Here is a 21,286-nt window from a genome sequence, read left to right as displayed (position 1 = left end):
TCTGTCAAAAATATTTGGCTAGCCAGACTCTATCAATCACCACAGAACATGGCGTACAGAGCATGACTACTGGATTTAACAACTGGAGACACCTTGTCTGTAATTTTACGTACAAAACAGTCTGCCGATTTTTGCGGGGGAGGGGCACGTCAAATGTATGGCTATTTCGTACAAATAACCATGTCAGATAAATGTCAGTCCATACAGCATACATATGACCATTGGCCGAGGTTTTCGACAGAGGGGTAAGCTCCAGTTAAATCCTCCAAGGCTGACTATATTTGCAAACATTGTTAGGTTTGTTTCTATTCTGATTTTTCATTGTTTTTGCAAGTTAAGAGTTGGTTGCACTAAACTGTCTGTCACCGTTAAAGCGTTCGCTAATAGTTATTGTATGGGAAGTTTCATAGATAGAGAGATGGGAATTGTGGTTGGTGCAACTGGGTCTATACCTATAATATAGGTACGACGGTACGTCATGTTTAGACAGACTTTTGGTTTTGCTGTTTCTAAAGTTTTCTGTAGATAGTTTAGTCAGTTAAAGATTAAACAATACAGTTTACGATGCCATTAAGTGTTATGTGAGTAATAAATGCATTATCTTAGTAAAAAAATCGTTTTATCTCGTAATCAAAAGCTAACGTTTAATGAGATACCGAGTACTTGCTAGTACCTAACATTTTACTCACTTAAATTGTATGGAAACATATTGATGTGACTGTGTTTCACAAAGATTTTATTTGAAAATTGATAAAAGAAGTTAAGGGATTAAACATTAACATAGGTACCATCAGCCGTAAAAGTGCATGGCAACTTTATCAACGAATTCATTCATAATTTCGCCATGCGATTTCGCAGCTCACTGTACATCAGTTGATTGTTATTCCGTAGCCAATGGATGTTTGAAGTAAAACAACAGTACTTAATCAAAATAATATTGCTTTATTATGCTCTAAAAGTATAAAATAATTAACAAAATCTACAAACATAGTATACGGTTCAAATTATTATAAACAACTGTCCCACTTTCAATTATTTTATTTAAATCGTGTAAGCTTCACACAGATCAGTACAATCACGCTTAGCCTCATCTCGTATGATTTTTATTGTGCTGTTAATATGAACTTTGTTTTTATACGTGTAATGTCTAAAGTTGCTTGTCTAAAATAAACATGATTGGTTAAAACTCCTAGCGCGTTAACGTAAATAAAATCCTTAAATTATTTAATCTCCAACGCTACACAATTATATCTATCGAATATTTCTTAAAACAAATACTCGCATCACAGCACCATATTGCATTCATTCACATGATTTTCTGACAATGTTCTATTTCTATCTAGGTTTGTAACTAACGTGGGTAAGTCTCAAAAGCGTTCCATTCATAAACACGACATAGGCAAAGGGTTTGATAAGACGTACTTACAATGTGTGTGTCGGTGTGGTTGTAGCAACTGGCAGCTGAATAGCCTAATAGGGAGCGCGCGGGAATTGTACAGAAGTAGTGCCTAATTATTTTTCATCGGAACTTACGAACGTGCCTTGCTATTTTAGTCAGTCTCGGTACAAAAAGTTCTGAAATACGAGCGTATTATGCAATGCACTACATCTGTAGGAGGCAGGGGGCCTACCGCGAAAACCGAAATTCGCAAATTGCGGGGATCTTTCTTTTTTACTCTTCGTAAGACGTAATCAGAGCGACAGAGAAAAATGCCCGCAATTGACGAATTTCGATTTTCCCGGTAGCCGCCCAGCACAGGCGCGCGCTGCTTATTGGCGCGAAGTGTAAACGTCAAGTGAGTGCGATTTATTTTATGTGAACGTCAAGTATATATTTGGAATTAGGCCACAAGATGGCTGACCCTTCAACGCGCACGGTCTCGTGTGGCGTGCATATCTACTTAGCTACTACCTAGTTCAACTGTCAAAACAACGCATACAAAAAATTTGTGCGTCTTAAGTTCTTAGAAATCATTCTGATGTCTACATACTTGCTATATACATTGCACATGAGAACGGCAGATGAAATAATGAAACGTTTTTGAACGCACCCATTCAGCCGGACACTATAATAGATAAATTTCTACAACTTTGACTAGGGGCCGAGTATTCTAACAATCTTCATTTGTAACGTGATAATGTCAACAGTGCGAGAAAGCTGAGTGTGTTTTTATTCTAGGCAAATATGTAATTAATCTTTTTTTAAATATATGGCATTCTCAGGTAAAAGGTATCACAATTGAATCTAGAAGTTTATATTGATTTATTTATTAATAACCAACAAAGGGATACCATTAAACTGAATACGTCATATATAATTATAATATATATCTATTAGTAGTGCTTATAACAGATAATGTGAATGCTGTAATTTATAAATTCATATTCAAAAGTACATAGACAGGTACAGGAGAGTACACAAAGCTTTAAATTGATATTTAAAGTAAATTTACAGGTCAAAATCCATAGAAGCTCTTGAAGGACAGCGTTTAACCTTTTCACCAGCGACATTCATCATCCCTACAAAAGAACAAATTAGTGATACCACGAGTTTACCAACTCGTTTGACGTTTACGTTAGCGACTGCATAAACTCGATCGCAGTCAATTTCGCGCGCACTGACGTATTGGTGCGATAGAGAGGGAATGCGATCGAGTTCGTGCAGTTGCTACCATAAATGTCAAATGCCAACTTGTGGTAGCCATGCTGATCACTACCGACTCCGGTCGTCCGTTTAAAATGAATACCAGCAAATTGCTACTGGCGAGCCTCGACAATAATGTACTACTTTTTTTTTGGAACTATCGACACTGACTATATTTTTATTTCGGTTTAGGTCCGGTTAGATAAATACATTCCTGTTTTGAGCACACGGTGTGAAAAGGTTAAACGTTGAAATTAATACATTAGGTTTACAAAGAAGTTAACAATAACTTGGACGGCAGCAAGCTCGGCGTTTATCTAAATATAAATGCATAATTACAACAATTTTTAACTATTCAGGTAACACTATAAATGCCAGTCGCAATCTTAAAATATGTACAGGTGGATGTGTTACATGAATACCTATTTAATGTACAATCGATCAAACTGATTTGCGTCCCACCATAGAACGTATTCACAGTAGGAAAGTCATAATAATTTTACTTTTTAAATTAATGTATATCCAATGTAGTAGTAAATATGAAAAGGTTTCGCAGCAGGTCAGGAATCAAGTTGTTCGATAGTAGATACCTGCATGCTCATTAAAAGATTCTTTCTTTTGAATTTTTCGAATGACCGAATCCACTTATTTAGATTATGATAGAGTGAAAAGGCAGCATTTTCCAAAATGCAGTTTTATCGAGTTTTTACGAGTCTATAAAGACGAAGAGCCATTAAGTAATTGACTAACAGTGTAACGTTATAAGTAGTCACTTACAATTACAACATCATATTTTGTATCTTAAAACCACGCTTAAACATTTGTGCCATCAGCTTTAATATAAAAGAATACACTGTGTAACATCTGGCTGAAGATAAATATATTTCACACAAAGTGATCCACAAACATCCATTAATTTCGCTTAAGGTCAACCGGGATAAATGCCACTGTGGCATTATTGCGTCATTCGAGTTCTTTTTTAAATAACGTTAATTATAAGAGCTCCCGTCATCTATTGATAAAAGCCTGAGCTGCTTGGAGGATAAAACAAAATAGGCGTTCAGGACCCACAGTTGCATACATCCCGGTTAACCTTACTTAGAATTCCAATTAATGCGGCTTTAAATTTTCGATGCTATGCCTAGTATTCAATTAAATTGTGGGGATGCCGGTATATCTCTCTCGGTCTGCCAAAAACCAATGGTACGAACTTGAAGTTTGGTATGGAGTATTCCTTCCACCTTAAAGTAGTTACGAAGATTTTAGACTGACGAAAAAATCCAGAGCTGCGATGTTATTGTCGGGCGAGCACAATCAGCATCGATAGTAGTGGACTTCGTCAAATATTCACTACCAGTTCGCGTTCCAAAGTATCAATCACGATCTAATTGCTACATTTAAAAACATATCGATATCGCTTTTTGTTAAATTATTAAAGAATGGTAGGAAGATACTTTTGACATGTACTTATCCGCTACTTTTGATGCTGACTGTTCCTCCCTTCCACCTTCGTTTTAGTGACCAAGGTGGTGATAATTCTTATACTGTTGAGGGTACCCAAGGTCGGGCCCTACTCCGTGGTAAGATATTTGGAGTAAGTGCTCGTACCCACTTAAAATTTGACATTATACTCGTAGCATCTAACAGTCCATATGAAACAAAATCTTACAACAACATCGTGAACATAGGATTATATCTTCAACAAAAAAAATCCAAACCACTACCGTAGCTCTAGTGACCAAGCTGTAGAGAATTCTCTGGCAGCTAGGAGGGGATAAGCCGGAGCCTGAGGGCTTACACATATTCGTACCTAAATATCAGGGGTACCTACTTTAATTTTGACATCCGACAGTCCAGCGGTTCCAACATAAAACATCTAAAACTTACAACAACGTCGCGAAAAAATATTTTACCTCATAATTTTCGACAAAAGAATCAAAAACAGCGATGTAGTGGTAGCTAGGACCACTCCCCTTCACCCCAGCCCTAGTGCCTTGATGTTGAAGTTTCTCTGGCAGCTAGAAGGGGGTAACCTGGGGCCTGTGAGTTGACGACTGCTTACCTCCACTTAAATGTCATCAAAAACTTACAACAACATCGCGGACAAAGGATTATATCTCATAATTTTCGACAAAAGAATCCAAAGCAGCGACGTAGTGGTAGCCAGAACCACTCCTCCCCACCCTAGTTCTAGTGACCAAGCTGTAGAGAATTCCCTGGCGGCTAGGAGTGGGTAGGCCGGGGCCTGGGGGCCTACGACGCCGTCTCCGGTGCCGTCGCCGTGGACACCGCGCGTCGACGTGCGCTGGACGCGCTTGAAGTGGATTATCATAAGGGTGAACATCGCGAACAGACCTGGAATAGCAAAAATGATTACAATTTTAGAATTTACATTGTACGACACTACCTAAATTTTTAAATATCGTTTCACATTAAGTTTCACGAAATAAATGTTAATAACGAAGGAATTAGAGATATGTAAGTTATGATATTTATGCTAATTAGGAAAGGATTATATTTAAATACATATAATATTGAGAACATCACAGACAAATTCTTGTGTACATCTACGAGAGTGTCTAGACCGCGGTATTTATAACTAAAACATTAGCACAACCTTAAAATTATAACAAACCAGGGATTATCTTGTCACGCAACGTATAATTTATAATTCTTTCTGTTTAGTTTGAGTGATACAGGTGATGGCGTGTCACACGAATCACAAACCGTTTGGTACACAACAAATTATTTACATACAAGTAACCAAAAATTTTAATACTTATTGACATAAATCGCAATATCGTATAGAATGGTAGGGGTGTCACATTTAGATTCCTCATTCCCTATGCCTTAGATGGTGACAGTGCACGCATGAAACCACTGCGTTTTACCAATTCCCTATGCCTTAGATGGTGACAGTGTTCGCATGAAACCACTGTGTTTTGCCATCGAATCTCGTTTCGCCGTCGGGCAGAAAAGTAATCGAATGAGCAAACTTTTCTTATAAAGGAGATTTTTATTACGGCGAGACACCATTTTATCTAAAGCCCGCGGCTCCCCCGGCATGCGATCGAGCACGAACTCAATTTAAATTCAATTAACTGTGGGATGCATGATGAATTCGTTGACTGTGTAATAAAATTAAGCATTTATTTAATATGCAAATTTAACTTCAATATCGCGTAGGTATACCGAATAAATAATAGGTACAGTCAGCATCAATAGTAGTGGATGAAACAAAGCGCCAAAAGTATCTGATATTCCGGATAACTTTTCCAAATATAAAAAAATCTTTAAAATGCACGTTCATAAGTATATCTTTTACAATCACTTTTTGTTAACCTGTTACAGAATACTTATGAATGAAGCGTTATTTGATCCGCTACTTTTGATGCTGACTGTACCTACCTAAATGTATAAAGTGAAATTAATAAATATTTGGGGACAATCTTACACATATCGACCTAACCCCAAACTAAGCAAAGCTAATACTATGGGTACTAGGCGACGATATATATATGTATACATAAATACATACTTATATGTATACATAGAAAACACCCATGACTCAGGAACAAATATCTGTGTTCACCACACAAATAAATGCCCTTACCGAGATTCGAACCCGGGACCGTAGGCTTCATAGGGCAGGGTCACTACCCACTAGGTATGTATTTTTCAAACTGGAAGGTTACGCTGAGAGGTGTCATCTCCATACGATTTATAAATTAAAAATGCTCAATGTGCATTGTATTGAATTGACATATATGCGGTCTTGTGAGGTATGTCATATTAATACTCACCAGCTAGAAGGTACATGACCCCAGTAACCAAGACTGCGCTGATCTGATGCTTGCAGACTCCAAAGGCGCCCACCAGAGCAGCGCTCCCTAGGACTATGAGGCACACGAGCGCGCACGATATGGATAGGTTCTGCATACCTGGGAAAATAAACAAAATAATTATTAAGACGAATACAAACTACTATGTGGGGTTAGACAGGGGGGGCTAACATCTCCCACCTTGTTTAACCTTTATGTCAACGAGCTTATTGGGAGGCTTAGCAGGGAGCGTGTCGGATGCTATATTTGGGAAACATGTTTTAACAATATAAGTTACGCGGACGACATGGCGTTGCTGAGCCCCTCAGTAAGCGCGGTAAAAAAGTTGATCGCCATATGTGAGGGTTATGCTGAGCAGCATGGTCTTAGGTACAATTCAACCAAAAGTGAAATACTCATTTTTAAGGCTCCAAAGTATAATTCAAATCTAACTGTGCCTAGGATCATGCTGGGTGGAGTACCCCTCAAGGTGGTGGGCAGCTTTAGATATCTAGGGCATATGCTCACCGGAGATCTGAAGGATGATGTAGATCTGGAGCGGGAGAGGAGGGCTATGGCGGTAAGGGGCAATATGGTTGCCCGCAGATTTGCACGTTGTAACACAGAAGTAAAGTTAACGCTCTTTAGGGCATACTGTCAAACTTTTTACACGTGCAGTCTGTGGGCAACATTTACACAAAGGGCCTATAACACGCTGAGAGTTCAGTACAACAACATTCTGAGGATGCTGTTGAAACTGCCGAAGCACTGTAGTGCTTCGGGCATGTTTGCAGAGGCGCGAATAGATGACTTTTACGCTATTAGGCGTAAAAGAATAGCGTCTCTGCTGAAGCGCGTGCGTGGCAGTAGCAACAGCCTCCTGAGGACATTGTCCGAACGTGCCGATTGCCGCCTCACAAAGTACTGGGTTGAGGTGGTGATAGGCAGGGCCAAATAAACCATCTTGCCCCGTGGTCCTCTCTACACGCAGGGATGTATTGTAGTAATAAATAGTTATAAGTGTTGGTGTATATGTGTTTTTATGTAAGTACTAATATAGGATGTAAGTTGTTTTGATTTACTAACAAAATATGGATCTGATGGTCTGAAATAAACAAATTTTATTTTTATTTATTTATTTTATTTATTAAATAGTCTGGGTGACATGATTTCTAGAATTATATTTTTCATTTCTTATGCTCTGCAAGTGGGTCGTTGTTGTTCTAAAAAGTGTGCAGAAAATGATACGTTTCTGCTCTAGTGCACTGTACCTACTTTCTAACCTGGTTTTTTAACGATAAGCAATTAAAATTTTGGTTTAAAATGTTTTTTTTTTACAGTTTTTTTATTCTGATAAATAACTCTCCATTCCATAAATAACGATATTTTTACCTAAACTATTAATTGAAAGTACCCTCAAGAAATACTGCTGAAGTTAATACTTACCCCTGTTTTTTTTTAAATGCACATGTATTTTACTCTCCTCGTATTCGAAATGAAAAATAGAGTTTTAACTCGAGTGAAATACACCATTTCAGTCTCGGACTATTGCGAGATTGAAATGATGCCTTTCACCCGAGTTGAACACTCTACTTTTCATTTCGCATACAAGGAAAGTAAAACATATGTGAATTAAAAAAAACACGGCTAATTATAAACTTCACTATTACTTCTTGAGGGTACTTTCAATAACAATTTAGGTAACAATATCATTATTTATGAGGAGTTAATTTTCCATTTAAAATTGTAATTGTTTATCGTAAAAAAAGAAAAAACATACTTAGAAAGTACAGTGCTCTAGAGCAGAAACGTATCATTTTCTGCATACTTCAAGTTATTTCCATTTTTATTTCATTTTAATAGGTAACGATTATATACTCTTACGTACAGTTGGAGTTCAAAATTTGTATGGTTCCTCAAAATCCTCAAATCAAGAATGAACCTTTCTACATCTACCTATCTATTACATCTAGTTTGTCTGGCTTGCCAGACCTTGGTCTAGGTCACTCCGTCTGAGGCTTATTAGCTAAGGAATTCTCAGAACCTAATTCAGTACCTGATACCTAATAGAAAGCTGGAATTTGGCTTGTACCCAAAATGAATTAGATATTAATCACGTACACAAAAGAAACGTTATAAAATAAAATCTTCAAAGAAATAGGGTACGTCTCCTGCAAAGCGAGGATGTTTTTAGGGTTCCTTAATAGTCAACTAGGGATCCTTATAGTTTCGCCATGTCCGTCTGTCTGTCCGTCTGTTCGTCCGCGCTAGTTAGTGCTAGAAAGCTACAGTTTGGCATGGGTAGGTGTAGGTATATATAATTTCAGGGTGCGTAGCCAACATGCCAATCGTTAACGCTCCGTAGCAAACGAAATGCAACTGTCACTATGTAGCACTAATATGAAAGAGTGATAGAGAGACACAAAACGTTTCGTTGTCGTAGCATAGCGCAAACGATTGTCACTTTGGCTAGGCACCTAAAGTGGTGAAGTACCTAGATAATAAGTAGAAAAAAGAGGATTTGTTTAGAGTTACGTTAAGTTTACTTAATCTTCTAGTATTGCCTGTAACATTCAAGTAAACTTAAGTTTACCACTATTACACATAACATTACCCAGCTAGTGTTGGGTAGACCTAGATGTGTATGGGTAAGCGCCGTATACAAATTAAAGTTGATTTAATTTTCAAATACAGATTAATTTCGAATACTATTTATTTATCGAATTGTTTAAATTTTACTAATGTTGTGAAAATTTACTAGTTATTATACCAGGGTAAACTAGAGCTTAATTAACCTTCTAACACTTCGTACACTTGTACGTAACCATATTCAAACATTTGTTAAGTATGTATAGGTAAGGTACCTAATACAAAAAGAAAAACCGTAACGTATAGGTATAGAAGTACACTTTGTTCTCGAGTTTAAGACGATAAACATAATTCTAAGACTAAAACTCGTTATTTTTATGTGCGAAGACTTAAATTATTAACAACTCAATTCGTAAGTAGATTCTGGTATGTAAATATGTAGGTCGCGTAAAGGAAAACACGACATTTATTTCAAAAAGCGAAAATATTCGCCCACTGGGTTTTTATGGCCGCAAAGCTAAGCAAAAACACAATAAACACCACTCCCCTAAAATGAGCGTTCTCATTCTTTGTTCTACACGCTATTGTCCATATTACTACCCTTATTAATACATAGCTATATGTGTGTGTGTGACGCTAGTGCAAGTCAGACGTCAGTTAGATGTGTCTACGCATAATAAATATAAAATCGTGGTTAAAATGACAATTCCGATCTCTAAATACTTTAATAAGACAGTATAGCGATCAACGTGTGTAATGGTGCTATAAACATTACAAATAACTTGTAATATACGTGAAAAATCGACAAAAAATTACAAGAGTTGAACGTTACAATTCTTTAAAATGAATTCACAGTAGGAAGGTTTTTGGACCAAATCCATCTAAGTATTAGAATTAGTGACATAGAGACAAATACAACAAATTATTTCATCGTGTATTATTTTTATTTACTTATCTATCTAAACACACTGTAGATATTAGTTACTTAGCAGACAAAGTAGCATTTTATGAATTTATTATTATTTCGGAATTAACAGCATCTACCGACCAGAAACGTACGATACGAGGTTGAGTAGTTGAGGTATAGCATCGATATGTTCCTACTATGCCACATGCATCTTTAGCTAAGTATAGGTTTTGGTTTGTTCTCGGTTATGTTCAAGGACATCTTAGTCCATGTTGTTAACCAGTTTTTTACGCGGAAAGTACGTTCCCCCTGGACAACTACCTTATCACACTCGGTTACAAACGTGGAAGAACAATAAAATTCCACTCGGACAACTAGTTTTCTTCGCGGAAGATACTTTCCACCTAGACAACTAGTATCTAAATTCGGTTAAGAAAATGGAATTAGACTTTCACTCACATAACTGGTTATCTCCGCGGAAGAAATAGTGCGTCTAGTTAACCAGTTATCAAACTTGGTTGTCTGGGTGGAACAAAATCTACCACACCTTTCACACATGTAGGTATATTTCAAGAGTGAACACATAACACAACATCTCCACTCTCTACTCGTATTTCACGTTTACCGTTTTCCTATATGGCTGACCCTCCACATTGTAAACAGAAAAGGGTTAAGAGGTTCAAAAACAAGCCAAATAATACTTTATTAGAATTGCTTAAGGTGTAAAATAGATCATAAAATGAGATAGCCTTGTCATGTTCCAAGTCCCTGCAGCATGTTATGATTTGTATTCAACGTTTCAGGTCAACATCTTGGCAGGGTAGCTAAATCCCAACGCTTGCCGAGATGGTCAGCTCTAGCCGAACCAACTTTTGTGTGATCTTCTAGAAAGTATGGATGGTACAGATCTCAAGGCCACACAATTTTAATTCGTCCGAGGCGAGAATAACAATTGGAATCTTGGCGTTCATCAGCGGTATCATGGTCGTGTTTTTGTCACTTGTCATATCATGCGTCACGTTCGCACTTACGTATTTGTTAGAGCGTGACAGGTATGGTGACAAATGATAGACAGCCGACCATCTTAGCCCTGCAGGTATGTATATAAATGGGTCGGGAATATAATAGTCTCAGCATTACTCTCAGTGGTAAAAGAGTTTATGTGACCTATCGGACCAACAAGGCTTATAACATTTCTTTGCAGATAGATTGGGAGAAAAACAAGGGTAGTTCGTCGTTAAGTGGTGGGGGGTTGGTTACATGCTCGTTCTTTGGATCGTAATCTTACTTAGTTATTTAAAGAGCAACGGGAAAAACTGGAATGGGAAATAATAAAATTGTGTAAGTAGGTAATGAAAGTAATGTTCCTCTTCGTCCGTAAAATAGGTAAGTATGTCTGTGCCTTGGGAACCGTATCCGGCCATTCTTAGAAAATATTGTTGTTTAAATTGCCATGGCTTTAAAGAATACTTTTTTTTTAAATAGTATTAAAGATATTATTCGAAGAATGGCTCAAACAGAGATGAATAAGTAGGTATTCTCTGGTATTATACTAATAATCTGTGTCATAGTTCGACACTATTTCCAGACGGACTACAGCCTAGAAATAAGATTAAATTTTTGTTCGAACGTGTATACTGTGTACTAGTAAGTTGTGCCCTTATACTGTATTTAGGTAATAACAGCTGCGTACAGTTGCCCCAGCTGCTGTCTCGATAGTACTAGTTTATTGTGAAAATTTCACCTACAATACACAATCGTATTCTCCTTTTACTTTGAAATCGGTTATATAACGTCAGGCATATTGGAACGGGGCCTACATATTTAGGCAAATAAAATACTCGTTAACTATGCTGCTAACAAATTGACGCCATCATTGCCGTCTGTAAAAACGTGGAGCACCCAATTTATATTCCGCTATGAATAATACGGCCCCATTGTCGATTTATCTTGATAAAATATCGGCAAAAAGTCCTCTAAGCATTGAATGTACTTTCTTTTTAATTTTCTTTATCACCCGAATTCAAAAGACAATTGACAATCTAGCTACACGGTATACATTATTTTTATATGATGCAAATTCCTGTTACACACAATTCGTGTTATTTAAAATCGTGTCGCAAAAATTTCAACACTCTCAAGGGGATCAAAATTTATAGGGTACTTTAAATTTGGCAAGTAATATCGTCTTTCACTGGGAAAAATCTCAAACTATAAATTTGAAAAAAAAAAAGTTAGTTAAATTGTACTGAACTCTTGGTGGGCGAGTCTGACTTGCACTTGTTCGGGTTTTTTCTTCGACTTTTACTTCTTTTGTTTTTTTTTTACCCTTAAATGACTGGTTGAGATTTTCGTTTCGCATTTAGTCCACCACTTGTCCAGTCAGCATCAAAAGTAGTGGATCAAACAACGTTTCAAAAGTATCTACCATTCTGTAACAGCTTAACAAAAAGTGATAGTTCTACATGTAGAACAAATCAAACTGTAAAAGATATACTTTTGGATGTGAATTTTAAATATTAATCTACATTTAGAAAATGTATCCGCAATATCAGATACTTTTGGCGCGTTATTTCATCCGCTACTTTTGATGCTGACTGTACATTCGCAATAAATTTTAAACAAAATAAATAAATAATAAAGTAGGCTTCATAACGTTTTTTTTTTGCAACACCTACTCTTTTTTGATTAATTGTTTTTGTTTCCGCTACCCAAAGGTTGTCTGGAAGAGATCCCTCTTTAGCGATAACAACCGCCTGTTGTCTGCCTCTATCACTAATCAATGTTTTTCTTTAAGTTGTTCTTTTACTGACGTGTGCCAATAAAGAGTATTCTATCTATCTATAAATAATACACGTTGGAGCAAAAACACCCTGGAAACGTGTTTTTCAAAGGTACACCCACTTATATCTATATTATTAAGCCGAACACTTATAACCTAATAAACCATGGAATTATTGATGTGGTTTTGTCAGTGCACCTATATATCATAACGCATTGTCTTTCAGTAATAAAATTGTCCTAAATTTCAAAACAACTTAGTGCCTAATAAGTGTCTAAGTCTCAAAAAGTACGTTTCTACCAATACCGCAATTCTGATGGAACTTCTTTTTCAATATACATATTAAGTTTAAACATGTTTTATGTTAAATTTTATAACCTTTGTCATACTAGAAATATTTTTATAGCCTGCTGGAATGATAGTAAGTATATGTAGTTTAAGATAACACCGCACCAGCAGTCATGAATGTAGGTAATGTAGGTATTTAAATTTTGTTTTATGTATTGTGTCACTACGTCGACTTGAATTTTAAGTTTTTTGACATAATTTCGCTTTGACATGTATACATTTTGGTAAATGGGTACCTATAACGAAATTGAGGTACAATGAAACCAAAGCAAATTATTGTATAAAACTCACGGTGCTGCCAGTCCGCCCTGGGCTCATCATCCTCGCTGTCAGCCAAATAGTTGGTGCATACCGGCTGTGTCGGGAAGCCGGCTCTGGACAATATCGACACTTCCTCCTCTAGAAATAAAGATCATTTTTAAATGCACGGAATCATGTATAGCCCTAGAATTGGAAACTGTGGTAGTAATGTAACCAAATTTGACCAAGTGGCCTATACACATGGAGGTATATTTGGCAGAAATAAATAAATAGGAGCGCGATTCTGTAAAAAAATATACCTGCCTATAGTGGCCCAAAGAAAGAAAGAAGTGAGGAAAGAAAACTCGCTCCAAGCGAATTGATGGACATAGAAATTCGAGAAACAATTGCAAATAAATATTTGTACTATGCTTAAAACTAGACTCCGACTAAGCTATAGTTAGACCAAGTTAAGTTGGAAGCAATTTTTGTAGCCCAAACTGTGCAAGGGTTATTTTTAACGTCAAACTTCTAGTAAACTCTAAAAGTCTTGAGTATCAAAATGGCTGCCAACTTAGCTTGGTCTAACTCTAGACTTGGCAAGTAACTGAGTAGGAAGGCGCCATTATAATAAACATCCAATTCTTATGAAAATATGGCTCGAATGCTGCTGCAAAGTCCTGTAGATACAAGGGACCATTCGGATTCAAGAAAATCAATTTGCCCGTATTAACTAATACTCGTACTTCAGAGTAACGCTATGTGCAGTGCAGTCTGAATTCGAATGTTAACCTTTAGCTTAGTCGAACTCTTCCAGAGTTAGATGTCGCGCTCAGCGAATAAACTCGAAGCGTTTTTTTCGTTACTCATGAGGACGAGTCCGATAAGGGATTGTAATAACGTCAGTATGAATATCGAATCATCTCAAGATTCCCAGGCACCAAATTGAAAATTTGATTAAATTCATAATGTTGAGAGACGGATTCAGGTGGATGCTGAGCTAAATAAAATGCTACTTTTAAAACGCGGCCAAGTGCGAGTCCGACTCGCTCATGAAGGGTTCCGTACCATTTATGACGTATTAAAAAAACTACTAACTAGATCTGGTTCAAACCAATTTTCGGTGGAAGTTTGCATGGTAATGAATATAATTTTTTTTTTTTGATTTTTCATTCTGTTATTTTAGAAGTTACAGGGGGGGGGGGGGGGGACACACATTTTTTCACTTTGGAAGTGTCTCTCGCGCAAACTATTCAGTTTAGAAAAAAATGATATTAGAAACCGAAAAAAATCATTTTTGAAGACCTATCCCTAGATACCCCACAGGTATGGGTTTGATGAAAAATGATTTATTGAGTTTCAGTTCTAAGTATGGGGAACCACCAAAATTTATTGTTTTTTTTCTATTCTTGTGTAAACATCTTAATGCGGTTCATAGAATACATCTACTTACCAAGTTTGAACAGTATAGCTCTTATAGTTTCTCGGACAGACCGACGGATATGACGAATCTATAAGGGTTCCTTTTTTTGCCATTTGGCTATGGAACCCTAATAATAAAAAGGGATTTAGATGGAAATCCCCCGGCAAGTTCAGCAGAATTTCACCTTCCCATAGAAACGGAGTTTCATTCTTATTTTAAAACTACGAGTTGGAATATAATGAAACTTTGCACATACAATGATATTAGGTATATCTAGGACCGAAATTAGTTTATATTGCTTTACCTTTTAAAACAAGCGAAATAGAGCCAAAACAAGTTTTGTATAAAAATCTTAAATTGGCTGTATTTTTTTAACTATGGTATCTGAGGCTGCATAAACTAATTATAGCCCTAGATATACCTCATCTTATTGTAAGTACAACGTTTCAGAGCAATCTAGCTACTCGTTTGAAATGAGAGCGTAACTACGTTTGTATGGAGAACCTAGCTTGCTACAATATGTCTGTGCCGAAATTGGTTGTGTACATTGAAATATATATATATATATCTACGGACGAGCCTTACATGCAATAAGAACGGGGCCAGTACAGCGGTGTCACGCGCACGAATTCAAGCCAATCGTGCAGTCTAACGCCACAACGCGATTGGTCGATGAGTTCGCGTCACGCGCGTTATTGGTCGCAGCTAGTTGCGTTAGACTGCTCGATTGGCTCCAATTCGTGAGTGACACCACTGAACTAGCACCATTCTTAGTGCTCGTAAGGCCTGTCCTTAGATATATGTCAATGGTTGTGTACCTACATACTAGTCTTTGCAATTCATCGTAAAACAAAGACGAGAAATGACGTAATCATCATAATAGTCCAGCCATAGTAGCCAGTCAGTGAAAATGGGTTAATATCTTAAAGATGTTTTATGACTTTCATGACATTCTCGACGTTACATTTTTGTAATATGGCCATTGGTAAGCATATCACGAATTGCGCTTTATACAGGATGATTCAGGAGACGTGAGCAGGATCAAGCCTACATATTCAGTAAATTTTCAGCAACTGTTTCGTACCAGTATTTGTGAGATTAACGTTAATTTAATTTTTACTGTTAAAAAAAAAGAGTTTTATTTTATTTACGATATTTATGGTCACCCTCTTTGTTTTATCCATAATAAGTGACAAATTGAATGACATCGGAGTGTGGTTACTTTTATAAAATCGTATCTCACTCAAGTGTGACATTTTATTTTCTTCATAATCAAAGTGCTGTCATAACGGATAAAGAGGTTTTATGTTTGTTAATTATGTGTTGTAGGGTATCCATGATTGTAGATAATCAAATTTGCCCTTAACAAAACGTTAAATAACAGATAAAAAGCGTGATTGTTTTACTTAAATATGATGGTGAACGATTCATTAACATTTACTGATTGTGTAGACTTAGTCCAGCTCACGTTTCATGAATCACCCTGTATATTTTTAGCAGGAGATGGAACCGCGCGGCTCAGTAAAAGGTGTATTGGATGTTGGGTAGGGTTGTTTGAGCTTAGAATATTTGATAGAATGGTTTTTACAAACCCTATCTGTTCGAAAACCATGCCGTAACTTACTCGAGCGAAAGGGTAACCAAATCAATAAAATTAATTTTGGGTAAGCGCTCACCATATAAAAAATCCATAATAGGGAAACCCTATCGAGTGTTTATAGAATGCGATCAAGTTATTTTAAACTCTGTCTCCAATACATTGCGCGAAAAAGGGACAGGAAAAGGGTAACACTTAAAAGTACGGCGAGTGGTAAATATTAAAGCTATCTACCTTATTCGACACGGAAACCGCAATATGAGTTGTTCCATATCAATAGGCTAACACAATGATAGAGTAACCATAGGATCTGGGTAGGCGTTTGATAGGGTTACCCTATTTAAAAGATTAATCAAATGAAGGGGTTCTTTTATTTGGTCTAAGATAGGTCATTAGCATTAGGTAATATCAATTTTCGTCTACCTCGCACCTATCTGAGTTCTAGCGGGTTCCACTGATATTAGAATGAAATCGAAATATGCATCGATAAATGATTATAGTTCGGACGATTCCTTCAAAAAACCTAAAAATCTATTCTAAGTTAATATATACCTTCCAGAGACACGCACATCGTCCATATGCCGCCGTTCATAGGAACCAGGAATGTCCCCCCACCCTTCCTGTGTCCTGTGTGCTCGATCTGAAACAAAACAAATGCCTCTTTTAGGTTAAATGGTGCAGGCCATTTTAATGGTGACAAACGGTTTGGAGCACCCGACCCTTATTCTGATATGCTATTTTATGAACGTATAGCGATAGTATAGTTTTCTTGCTACAATGCTGAGAAAGACAAAAATTGTGTCGTGATTGTTGTTTAAAATCATCCTCAGAGACTTTTGACGACTGTGTAGTTAGTTATTTATTTACACCGCTTCTTCGTCATTTATTTACACAGCTTACTAGTGACACACACAGCTTTGATTAGATCGTTATTTATTTACATAATGTTACTTAATCAATTTTATTCACAAATAAGATTACAGTATAATACACCAATGTGCTTATAACTAATGTTATTATATTATTATAAAATTATAAATACAAATAAATACAAATACAATACAAATTATACATATTATTAAACAAATTAAATTAAGTACATATATAATGTTACATATGTCAATAAAGTCAATAAATATTAATGGTAATCAATCAAATTAAATTCAAAAATTCATACAGTATGACTTTAATAATTTGGTAATACGTATGATAAAAAATGTCAATGTGTATGTAAGACTGTTATAATGTGAGAAATAACTGTTATGCCTATTGCCATTCAAAGGAGATAACACTATATCCATTGGATTACTAAGAGCTAACATTAATTACTGGATAAAATATGAACTTAAGGCCAATCGACACAGGACAGAGCGCTGTAAGGCTTCGGATCAACGTAAGTGGTATAAATCACTTGACTGGCCAGAATTCTTCTAGCTGGAAGAACACAGGTGAATGTTTGATCCAGGAAAACCAGTATAACTCATGCCGAACCAAATACGTAAATATAAAAATAATAATAATAATAATTTTATTCAGTAACTATGATTAGGTTTACAGTACCTAGCTGTATATTATCTTTGATGACATTGCATTTTAGCATTTTACTTATATGGTGTAGACGTCAAGTGAAATAAATGTCATATACCTACTCGCACTGAAGAAATAGTGACCATGCTCTACAATGGCCGAGGCTGGATTCGAATACGGCTGGAGCGGGGTGTCCGACACTTCATTTTCTATGACTGCTAATCGTGATCGGTAATCACGTGATGATCGCTATAGAAAACGAAGTGTCGGACGCCATGGCCCAGCTCCGGGCCGGTCTAACATGAGTCAACCTTTATTCTTTATTTGAATATTCGCACATGCGTGAATATGTTAATATTCATTCGTTTTCTGACTTTCATTGTCCCTTGTAAATTATAAATATTCATTATATACATATATACATAGTTTAGTAGTATAGGTATATTGTTTCTAAAGCTGATTTGTTAATACAAGGGACCATGAAAACGGAACTGAAGTTAACGCTCGTGTTGTCATACTTTATTTGTACGGAAGCGCCAGTGTCAAATAAAATTTAGTATATTATAGATAACCACTTATTAAACAAGTAAAACTGTAATAATATATGTAGTCCCAAAACTTAACAGACTATATATACAATGACCGCGCAATGTCTTTTTCATTTATTATGCTCTGAAAGTCATCATCACGTCAGGTCATTGTTGTTCTAAAAAGTGTGTAGAAAGTGATGTTTCTGCACTGGAGCATTTTGCTTTCCAAGGTACGGTCTTTTAATTTTTTTTACGATAAGTAATTGAAAGGACCCTCAAAAATGCTTTAAAAAATTATACTTAGTCATGTTTTTAAAATAATACATGTATTTTGCTTTCCTCGTATTCGAAATGAAAAGTAGAGTATTTAACTCGGGTGAAAGGTATCATTTCATCATCCCTTGGTTAACAATCTACTTACTATACCAATCGTCTAAGATTAGTGGTAGACTATGACATGTAATAATAGTGATAAATATAGGCACCACCACGTGACTGACTCGCGAGAGGGATAAAGAGATTCGTGAAGTGAAATAATTTTTAAGATTATATCACAGACATTACTGGTTTAGGTGCTCGAGACGGAAGCTCGCCAGCGTTAGGTTAGTGATTGGATTAATAGAAACCTGTGGAGAAACACGGTTCGCACGTGTTCGGCTGACTTTATCCGGCAAAATTTCCTGTGCGGTTCCTAGAAACCTTAAAACATTAATTTAAAGGCTGTTATAGCTTAGATTGTACTGACTGATATTTGTATTTCATACGACCTTGCTAACTCCCTGGCATTTTGTTAGTGTTTTAGGAAAAAACATATTCACCTGGAAGAAAGGATTGTATACTTTGTTGATTTTCCCATTTATTTCAATTTCTACATTGGTTCAGGTTCATTTTATTGTCATCTATTTAACTTACATAAACTTTGCTATATCATATTTTCATATAGGTAAATTAGAACCGCGTGTGAAGTTGGTGCTGAATAGGTTTGATTTTAGTTATGCCAGTTAGTAATTTATTGAGGCATAGCTAAACGGGTAAAATCCCTTTTGAATAAAGTTCTGACTTTATTTAGGCAAGACAAGTCTCGTAACTATAAGCGACATGGGTTACGCGTTACGAAGGAAACTTTACACGAAAATTATAGTTTTCGTTAGCCAAGTAACTTCCGTAGAAGTTGGCTGATACATTATTTATATGTTACGAACACGATAAATGACAAATATAGTTTCTAACGAACTTTCATCAACATTCGGAACTAAATAATATGCAGGTTATTTCATTAAAAATATTCATTTTTTTTCTTAGTTTCTTTGGGGTCAAGGACACATAGGTATCTAGTGTATCTACTTATATTTTTACGAACGAACGAACAAATTAAATACAAAAGTTACTGTAACCAAAATATTGTAAATATGCTTACGAGTAATAATGCAATATGACTGACTGACAGGGCAAACGAGATATTTATTTCTAACATGCTTGCTCGGTAGCAGTTCTAGAAGTTAAAATTATTTTTGTTTCCTTTGCAGGACAGGATTGACAAATTAAACAAATCATTATTAGGGCCTATTATTATTTGGAGGGGTTATTTTTTTACCAGTGTTGGCCGAACGTTAATTAGAATTGAAAATATTGAACATTAACCATTACAAATTGGGCCGTAAACTGTAACCGTCTGTTACGGTTTACGGTTCAATTTGTAATGGTTAATTTTCAATATGGTCAATTCTTATTAACTTTCGGCCAACACTGATTATTGGGTCTTTCAACCCGATAAAATGTCTTCAGCACCTACACACATTCTGAAAGACACTCATTTGTAACATTTTTCCGATAGCCTAATGTGAAATCAGCAGCTGCGGAATTTCAGGCTGATGGCTCATTCAGGTCAAGGCCTGACATGTACATTCAATTACGTAAAGAAGCAACCGCCGTGGAGTCACTACTAAGTTTCGACCTATTGTTTAAGGCATACGTAATAATAGGTGGGGCCTTCGGGTAATCGCTGTGCGGAACTGCAGCCCTTTGCACGCGACGATTGCTGGGTGTTTCTTTAATCGAGACATTCTACATTTCTTTGACCACATCTGCGCTTAAAACGCATATATTGAAATTACTTGGCGCTGCTTTTTAGAGCGTGTATATACCTACTCTAATATTTTTACACTACTTGTGACTCCGTGAGCTGTAGACCTCGCTATAAGATCGATAAGCTTGAAACATGTTAAAACAAAAAATACTTACTTCGTTGAGCCATTTTAACAGCGTAATTACAATGGTCTTAAGTGCCATAAACCATATTGCCTTTAAGTCCTTTATAAATAATATTTAAAAAAAATCTTTTATTTCAGACAGAGTCCATAAACATCTTACAATTAAAACTACAAATGAAATAAAATAAATAAAATTATGCCAATTTCCACCATTTTGAACATTTTCCAAAAGATGAACCGACCGAAAAATTATATGTAGCTACTGAACCTGCTTACAAAATTTCATGAGATTCAGTTGAGAATTGCGAGGAAAACATTTAGACATACGAAAGCAAATTGCCCGAGTCAAAACGTAGACCTTCGCCTTCGCTAACGCTTCAGTCAATTATAGTTTAGGTATATCGTTCCTACCCCTCACACCTTCATAAAGTACTTGACAGTCGATTCCAAACATTTATAATCATAAGAGTAATTTAAAGCGCAAATGTAGAAAGTTATAAAAATCCTATGACGTCGACTGAACCAAAGTATAATTGGGTATGGGTACTGGGTATATAATTTTTGTGCAAACTTTTCCATCAAGCGCGCAGACTCCGCTGTTTCAACCATTACTCTTCGTGATCGGCCATTAGGACGGTAAGATCCAGCAACGAGAACTTTGCAAAGAG

The 21,286-nt window shown here is 36.3% G+C and overlaps 1 protein-coding gene across 4 annotated transcripts in view; it reads right to left on the bottom strand.

The window, feature by feature from the left end:
- The window catches only part of LOC133521965 (uncharacterized), a 121,477-nt gene that overhangs the window by 8,313 nt on the left and 91,878 nt on the right, over nucleotides 1–21,286 (bottom strand). For 2 of the 4 annotated variants that reach the window (XR_009799971.1, XR_009799972.1), the window contains exons 5-8: nucleotides 16,904–16,991; nucleotides 13,383–13,490; nucleotides 6,448–6,585; nucleotides 1,427–4,999 (exon numbers count right to left, since the gene is read on the bottom strand). Coding sequence is in view for 2 of the 4 variants with exons in the window: in XM_061857121.1 (XP_061713105.1) it covers nucleotides 4,731–4,999; nucleotides 6,448–6,585; nucleotides 13,383–13,490; nucleotides 16,904–16,991 (603 nt within the window). In the remaining 2 variants the exon portion in view is untranslated. Of the gene's footprint in view, nucleotides 1–922; nucleotides 5,000–6,447; nucleotides 6,586–13,382; nucleotides 13,491–16,903; nucleotides 16,992–21,286 lie in introns of those variants that run through there. The other 2 variants (XM_061857121.1, XM_061857122.1) reach the window with 1 other exon arrangement.

This window comes from Cydia pomonella, chromosome 10, assembly GCF_033807575.1.
Source record: "Cydia pomonella isolate Wapato2018A chromosome 10, ilCydPomo1, whole genome shotgun sequence".
Lineage (NCBI taxonomy): Eukaryota > Metazoa > Arthropoda > Insecta > Lepidoptera > Tortricidae > Cydia > Cydia pomonella.
The sequence above is the reverse complement of the archived record's forward strand: the minus strand, read 5'-3'. Positions and strand labels throughout refer to the sequence as shown.